The following is an 8,645-nucleotide window of genomic DNA, read 5'->3' on the forward strand; positions in this document are numbered from 1 at the left end:
ATAAGTTTGTAAAATCTGTCTTTTCTGGTTTTGCTCACCTTTATTGTTAAAAATGGCACTGCCCATGTGAATGGCCATCGCCCGGGTGATACGACTAATTGCCTTTCTGCTTGGGTAGGGGCTTGGTTATGCTAATGTGTGCTGGAAGAGGGATTTTCACACCAAAAAGTTTTAAAAGAAGGAGCTAGGAGGCCATTTTGAAAGAGAGGCCACATGGTTGCAGAGGAGGCAGGCAGCCAAAATGGAGGTGTGCAGAGCGGACTGAGTGAGGCTAGTGGGGCCTTTGATTCTAGGAAAACTCGAATGTGTCAGTAGCTTTGTGAGTGCTGGACGAGTGGGTTTTGGAGCCTAGTGTATTTGTGTCTACTTGCTTGCCGAGCGTTAGTTAGGAATAAAGGTTATGGCCCACCAGTTCTTGGCTCCATTGTTTCATTACAATCTATCTGAATCAAATGCGAACCTGCATGTGCCAGGCGGCTATGACAGTGGCTGCCGCTACTGGCCCTTCAACCAGTAACTCCAATTTCATGATGACTGCTGTGTACTGCACTTGGCTGATGAGCTTGTAAGCCAAGTTTTTCATCCAAGCTTTGTGCTGGACTCTTTTAATCCATCTATGAAACAAGGCTCCATGAACACTGAATAGCACCATGGCAACTCTTGGAACCAGTGTCCTCTGCCAAGGAAATGCAATTTCTGTTCTGTGGAAGAGCATCAACTGCCTGGCTTTGTTCTGAAGCTGAGGAATTATCATCATCTGTTAGTTGTGAAACAGTGGAAGTGAGTTTAAGTATGGCTGACAGAATATTAAAAAATCATCTCTGCCATGGGACTCAGAAAAAGAACTGCTCTCTAAGACACATACGCTGCTGCCATCAATACTTGAGGGTTCTAAGGCAAGTAAGTGACTATCAGGTGTGTGGGAGCCACTATGACATTTTCTGAAATCGGAAAGCCGAAAAAGCTGCCGGAAATAGTCAATGACAGTGAAGCCTGCACCACCCTGGGCTGGTAGGACAATCTGGCAAGTGCTTTACCTCTCCTGCGGTCACAGCACTGTTCTAAGAAGTTACTAGAATCTAAACCTTGCCCATGTTAATTTTCAAAATTCTGTGTAAGAAGTAAATATATTTACATGAAAATAAAATTTTCTTCCTTTGACTAGAATGTGCAACGGTGACTTAAAATAATTTCAATTCCTCTAGTGTTACAAGCACAGCAGTTTAAGTAAGAGAAGTCAACCTTGGGGTAAAGATACTTGTATTCCAATCTGGTTCTAACATTTACTAATGTTGTCGCTTTGAACAATTTGTTGAACCTTTCTGAGCCTTAGATGAAAAAATGCAAAATTATTGTATTTGCAATCACACATGGAGAAATACAGTGCTTAGCAAATAGTAGTTGCTTAAAAAATGGTAGGGACTATATTTCTCATTAGTTTCGTTAAATTCTAAGTACTTAAGGGAATGTTATTATCTGTTTTTAAAAAAGAAAAAAGATAACCATGAAGGTTTGAACAAAGAAAAGCTCTGTAGCTCCTGGCTTCACCTTGCCTCTGGGTCTTTCTCACTTTCTTTGACTGAATGCTCCATTCCTGTTTTTAAAACCCTAACTTCAGTGTGGATAACATTTCCATTTGTTCCATTTGCACAGATAAGACAGAAAGGTATTACTCCCTCAGAGTCAGTACATTATTTTTAACTTCTACTATAGTAAGGTGACCTGTCGTCCTCCTTTAGGGAGGGCAGTCCTTCATTTGTAAGTTCCATCCTCCCTCGAAAAGTGTCCTCCTACATGTCCTCCTTTTTGATATTGGAAGACTAATCTGTAAATGTCCGTATTTGATAGATGCAGTAGATCCATTGTGTGTGATGTGATGTATTTGTATCTAAATACTTTTTTCTTACAATTGTTATAAAAAATTAATAGGTATGTAAGCATAATTACAATATAAAATATTACAAAAATTTTTTTTTTTGTGGCAGAGACAGAGAGAGTCAGAGAGAGGGACAGATAGGGACAGACAGGCAGGAAGGGAGAGAGATGAGAAACATTAATTCTTTGTTGTGGTTCCTTAGTTGTTCATTGATTGATTTCTCATATGTACCTTGATGGGGGGGGGGGTGTTCAGTAGACCGAGTGACTCCTTGCTCAAGCCAGTGACCTTGGGCTCAAGCTGGTGAACCTTGCTCAAACCAGATGAGCCTATACTCAAATAGGCAACCTCAGGGTCTCAAACCTGGGTCCTCCACATCCCAGTCTGACGCTCTATCCACTGCACCACCACCTGGTCAGGCTACAAATGTTTTTATTATGCATTTATCATATTATAGTGTATTATTGTTGCAATGAATAAAATGTTTCTTTTATTTACAATATTGTTTTTTTCAATTTATTTTTGTCTTCCTTTTCATTGTAAAAAAGTTGGCCACATTGACTATAGTCACTTTTTAAATTATTTAAGGCTATCATTCCTAACCTATACGTAGAGTTGTCAATACATATATAATCCAATATCTAACACATTCAAATTTACATAGTTAAGATAAAAAAAATATTGATTGATTTTTAGATAGAGGGGGAGAGAGATGGGGAGAAGAGAGAGAGAGAGAGAGAGAGAGAGAGAGAGAGAGAGAGAGAAACAGTGTGGAGAAGAGGTAAGCATCAACTTGTAGTAGTTGCTTCCTATATGTGTCTTGACTGGGCAAGCCTGGGGTTTCAAACTGGTGACCTCAGCGTTCCAGGTCAATGCTTTATCCACTGAGCCACCACAGGTTAGCCTATTTTATACAGTCTAAATTGCTTCTACGAGATTTCACATTTATAATTCCTAAAAGCTATTTAAAGAATTCAAATAATTTCATTACAATGGAAATGGTAACAGAATACAAAAATATAAAAAATAAACAAATAAAACACCTAGTTTCAATTACCGTCACTCTACTGCTTTAGTTAATATGTTCCAAGTGGCATCTCTATCCAGTGTTCCTAGAATTTCATTAGAAGCCTGACTGTATGTTGTTAGAAACAAAATAAAAATTATGAAGATAAACTTTGAAATTTTAACTTGCCATAAAGTCAGAAGATATGAACAATTATTTTTAAATGCAGCATGAACATTTTGAGTCACAGAAAAAAAAGCAACTTACAGAGCTAGACATTTTATTCCCTTTGGTTTCCCATTGCTAGGAAAACAAAATAACCTATCAAGTGTGAATAAAGTAGACACCTGCCTAGTAATCAGGCCCAGCAATTATTTTAAAAGGAGCAGTGGGAAGAGTGGTGGGATCTCTAGCCCTTTTCCTCAGAGAAAAGTATTTCCTCTTTCCTAGCAATCCTGGATGGAAGTGGTCCCTCTGCAGTTTCTTCCTTTAAATGAGTTTGCCCTCAACATTAGGGAGATAGACATTTCTTCTCTCAAGGGGTTAGGGAAGGAGGATAGAAGACTGAGGGGGAGGAAAAGCTTCAGTTGCTTATAATGTGGTAAGGTACTAAAAAGCTGCAAAATTAATATTGATATTTTAGGAGGAAAGGTCAGGCTTTCTGTCCTGTCCTTTCCTTGGGGAGGGGAGGGAGAAGAATGTAGAAGCTTCCTGACTTAGAAGGACAATGGGTCATTTAGTTTTAAGTATAGAATAAAGGTTGTCTGAGAAACTTCTTTTCTCTTACAATAAGAGCCAGAATTTACATACCACCCTACATTGATTTTTGGCTCTTCCTCCCATCCTGGAATCCTGAGAGTAACATACCTGTAGGCAAAGGAGGGGAGATAGACACTAAAAGATTTGTAAATGTCTTTGATTGTATTACCTTAGAAGTTTTAATGTTTCTATGGACCCCCTAAACAAATGTTATAAGCTTGTGTCATGATCTCATGCTCCCCCCAACCTGTATGTGGTCAAAGGGTATATAACCAGCCTCTGAGATGTATTTGACACACACGATTTGGGTCTGCAATGCCCTGTGTTAGTCATATGTGGCCAGCATATTAATAAATTTCCTTTCAATAAAATTCTTCAAAATTCATCTGGACTTGGTGTCTTGACATAAACCTGTGGAAGTGAGGTACGGTACTTTACAAAATTTGGCTCCCAACATGGGGCTGCAGTGTTCTGTGTCACCAGGTAGAGGGTCCCCTGTTGGTCAAATAGGTTTGTAAATATGATATATATGTTTGCTCGCTTGTGATTTATATTAGGTGTGGGGGACAGGCTATAAGCAGGTCAGGTCGTTGTAGCCAAAGGTTTGGTTTTAGGACTAAGCTTTTCCCCACACCCTTGACTGATTGGATGATCTGGGTGGTGCACTCTCATGAGGAATCCAATTATGCCTCGAATAAGTAAGTGACTTTGTATTGGAGACTTCCTTGTTTGTATATTGGATTGAGGGTTTTGGGTTTTCTACTCTGTAAGGTGGGACAGACCAGGAGCTTGCTCACTCAGTTCCTGCTATCACAATTGCAGGGGCTTCCCTGATCCCTTGCCCTTCATGGGAAAAGCTGGTTTTCTGCTTTTCCCTTGTCTTCTTTTGTGGTTTGCCTGTCTTGGTGAGACACCAATAAATAGGATGGCCCACCATCCTCCGACTCTGCCGTTTCTTTACCATCTGCCTGCATCCAATGGGAACCTGCATGGGCCAGGCGGCTGCTTTGATAGTGACAGCCATGGCTCCTGGCCTTACATCCCTGTTGGGCAGATAAAATGTATTATGCTCACTTTGTTAAAGATAACAGGAGGAGGCCGTCACTCAGGTGATATTAATGTGTGTTGGGGTGGGCTAAAGGCAGGCAGAATCCTTTAGCCTGGGGCTTGGTTTTGGGATTAAGCCTTTCCTACCCTTTTTGATGTAGGGCGGTACAATCCTATCATGCCTCAGAGGGTGACTTTGTATTAGAGACTTCCCTGTTTTGTATATTGGATTAAGGGTTTGGATTTCTACACTATAAAATGGGGACGGAATGAGAGTTTGGCTCTTGGTTCCTGAGGTTAGCATGAGAGAGCAGAGAGAATAGAGCCAGCAGCGGGAGGAGGCCACGTGGAGAAGGCCAGGAAAAGCAGCCAAGATGGCGGAGTGCTGAGTGAGATGCCAGTTTGTACAGAGTTTGTATCTGGGATAAGGAAGGAGATGGGGAACTGAGGAGAATAAGTCTGGTGAGCTAGAAACCTTTGATTCTAGGAAACTTGGATAAATCAGTAGCTTTGTGAGCACTGAATATGACTGGGGTTTTGGAGCCCAGTGTGTATTTTTACTTGCCCGCCGGGTGCAAAGTAGGATTAAAGGCTATGGCCCACCAGTTTTTGGCTCCATGGTTTCTTTACCGACTGTCCGAATCCAATGCGAACCTGCATGGGCCAGGTGGATGCTGTGATAGTGGCCCTGGCTGTGCCTCTTGGCTTTACAATCCCTGAATCAGCTGGTCTCTCTGGAGGACTGCCTGACCCCGCTGGAATCTCGAGGAGATGTGCCACCTGAGACGTTGTCAGGGTTCCCATTTTCCTGTGGGTTCAGACAGTTCTTCAGCAGATGCTCCCGGTTCCCAAATTCGATGATTTGGACAATTTGGCAGAAAGATCAAGGAGGTAGGTAAAGCAACTCTTTTGCTTTACTGAATTCTAGCTTGTAAAGCCAGTAGCCAAGGCCACCATCACAGCAGCCTGGCCCATGCAGGTTCGCATTGGATTCGGACAGTCGGTAAAGAAACAATGGAGCCAAAAACTGGTGGGCCAACATCTTTAATTCTAGCTTGCACCCGGCGGGCAAGTAAAAACACACACTGGGCTCCAAAACCCACTCACATTCAGTGCTCACAAAGCTACTGACTTATCCAAGTTTTCTAGAATCAAAGGTTTCTAGCTCACCAGACTTATTCACCTCTGTTCCCCATCTCCTTCCTTCTCCCTGCACAAACTCTGCACCAACTGGCTTCTCACTCAACACTCTGCCATCTTGGCTGCTTCTCCTGGCCTCCTCCACGTGGCCTTTCTCTGCTCTCTAATACTAATCTCAGAAACCAAGAGCGTAAGCTCCCGTTCTGCCTCCATTTTATAGTGTAGAAATCAGAACCTTTAATCCAATATACAAAATAGGGAAGTCTCTAATATAAAGTCACTTATCAGAGACATGATGGGATTGTACCGGCCCACATCAAAAAGGGTGGGAAAGGCTTAATCCCAAAACCAAGCCCCAGGCTACAAAGATCCTGCCTGCCCACAGAAACACACATTAATATCACCTGGGCAACAGCCTCCACGTGGGCAGTGCCATCTCCAACAAAGTGAGCATAATATATTTTATCTGCCCAACATAGCTTTTCTGTTTGGGACTAGTATGTAGGTAAGGCAGATCTGTGGCTTTGCTGTTTGTGACTTTGAAGATATGTAGGTAAAACAGACCTTCTGCTTTACTGTTTGGGACTCCAGAGGTGTGTAGGTAGGGTCAATCTTCTGTTTTGCTGTTTGGAACTAGTCTGTCTGGATCTGCTGCATTGTTGGGCAGATAAAATATATTATGCTCACTTTGTTAAAGATGCTGCTGCCCACGTGGAAGCTGTCGCCCAGGTGGTATTAATGTGTGTTGGGGGCAGGCTGTGGGCAGGCAGGATCCTTGTAGCCTGGGGCTTGGTTTTAGGACTAAGCCTTTCCCACCCTTTTTGATGTGGGGTGGTATAATCCCATCATGCCTCAGATAAGTGACTTTGTATTACAGACTTCCTTATTTTGTATATTGGATTAAAAATTTTGAATCTACACTATAAAATGGGGGCAGAATGGGAGCTTGCTCTCTTGGTTCCTGAGATTAATATTAGAGGAGAGAGCAGAGAGAGGCCACATGGAGGAGGCCAGGAGAAGCAGCCAAGATGGTGGAGTGTTGAGTGAGAAGCCAGTTTGTGCAGAGTTTGTGCAGGGAGAAGGAAGGAGATGGGGAACAGAGGTGAATAAGTCTGGTGAGCTAGAAACCTTTGATTCTAGAAAACTCGGATAAGTCAGTAGCTTTGTGAGCACTGAATGTGAGTGGGTTTTGGAGCCCAGTGTGTGTTTTTACTTGCCCGCCGGGTGCAAGCTAGGATTAAAGATGTTGGCCCACCAGTTTTTGGCTCCGTTGTTTCTTTACCGACTGTTTGAATCCAATGCGAACCTGCATGGGCCAGGCTGCTGTGATGGTGGCCATGGCTACTGGCTATACATGCATGAAAATTGGACGCAATCTTACTTGTGCACTGGGCTTTCCAAGACCAAGACGTTGGTGAAGAGTTTTTGGGTCCTGCCTTGGGCTCCTCTGGGCAACGTCTGGTCGTACTCTGGAAGCACAATTAGTGGGAATTAGGTCCTGCCTCTGACTCCCAGGGATATCTGCTCATACTCTAGGAGGACATTAGTGGGAACTGAGCTAACCAGGTTAGTCAGTTCTGCCTTGGACCTCTAGAGACATCTGTTTATGCTCTACAGAGACAATTAATGGGGACTTCATCCTGCCCAGGACTTCCGGAGACATCTAGTAGTGCTCTCAGAGGGAGACATTAGTGGGGACATTTGGGGGTGCTCTCAGGAAGAGACCTGAGTAGGGACTGAGTTAATACTGAGCTAATCAGTCCTGTCTCAAGACTTCCAGGGACACCTTTGTGTTTGTCAAGATCTCAGTCTTTGTTTTTAATGTTTCTGTCTAAACCCCGAGTGATTAGTGTGTAAGTGGAAATCTCTGGTGCCTGAGCCTGCAAGCACCTGAGAGGCCCCTGGAGGGAACCCCTTCCCTTGACTATTGAGCTGTGTACTTAAATAGTAAATTATCTGTTTTGTCTCTTTGTTTTGTCAGAAAAATATCCAGTATAATTTTGATTGGAATAAGTAAAGTGTGCTCATTTAAATTTCTTGATTTCTAATTTGTGTATGTGAAGTCTTTGTTTAATGTTTAAATGTGTCTTGCATGCAAAAATTGAAACTTTCTGGCTTAAAACCAAAGGGCAAAGTAAAGGGAAATTTATAAACTTCATATGAGGTTAGTGGCTATCTGACGGAGCCTGCAAATTATAAAATCTCTTTTCTTGGATTCAAGACCTCTGGCTTCAGAGCACTCTGATTTCTCCCCTGAAGAAATTATTCTCTTCTGTTGGCTCCTTCCCCTTGTCTTGTGTAATAATATCTCTATAGCCAAACATCCTTTATTCTGAGTACTAATTATTATCTGTCTTCTTGTTCTTGCCTTTTATTGGTGTGCTAATTCCTGGATTTTCCCGGACAGTTTCAATTTTGTAAATCAGCGCCCCAGACATTAAATATGGAAAAAGAAGGCTGGTGAGGTAGAAACCTTTGATTCTAGGAAACTCGGGTGAGTCATTGGTTTTGGGAGCCCTGAATGGAAAGGGAAGTGTTTCTCCAGCCTCTTGGGAAAAGGGCTGGCAAGTAAGTGGTTTGGGTGAGAGAAAAGTGGAAAGCAGGGCCTGGACGTGCTGTGTGCGGAGTGGCAGGGGAAGGGCGCTGGAATAAAATGGCAGGGACAGTTAAGGGTGAGGTGACTGGAGGAAATATAGAATAGAAACTAGTTTCAGATATTCAAATATCCACCTACTGACCAGAAGAGGTTTTGCCCATTTGGAAAATACAGGGTAGGAATAGTATTAAAAATTAGAACTTTGCTTTAGAAAAATCTTA

The 8,645-nt window shown here is 42.5% G+C and overlaps 1 protein-coding gene across 1 annotated transcript in view; it reads right to left on the bottom strand.

Annotated features, from left to right (window-relative positions):
• The window catches only part of DDIAS (DNA damage induced apoptosis suppressor), a 32,725-nt gene extending 25,558 nt beyond the window's left edge, over window positions 1–7,167 (bottom strand). Inside the window, 4 exon segments of the mRNA XM_066253986.1 lie at window positions 515–793; window positions 796–1,029; window positions 1,032–1,110; window positions 7,111–7,167. Coding sequence (XP_066110083.1) covers window positions 515–793; window positions 796–1,029; window positions 1,032–1,110; window positions 7,111–7,167 — 649 coding nt within the window.
• Between the last annotated feature and the right edge of the window lie 1,478 nt (window positions 7,168–8,645).

Source organism: Saccopteryx bilineata, chromosome 1 (assembly GCF_036850765.1).
Source record: "Saccopteryx bilineata isolate mSacBil1 chromosome 1, mSacBil1_pri_phased_curated, whole genome shotgun sequence".
Classification (NCBI taxonomy): Eukaryota; Metazoa; Chordata; class Mammalia; order Chiroptera; family Emballonuridae; genus Saccopteryx; species Saccopteryx bilineata.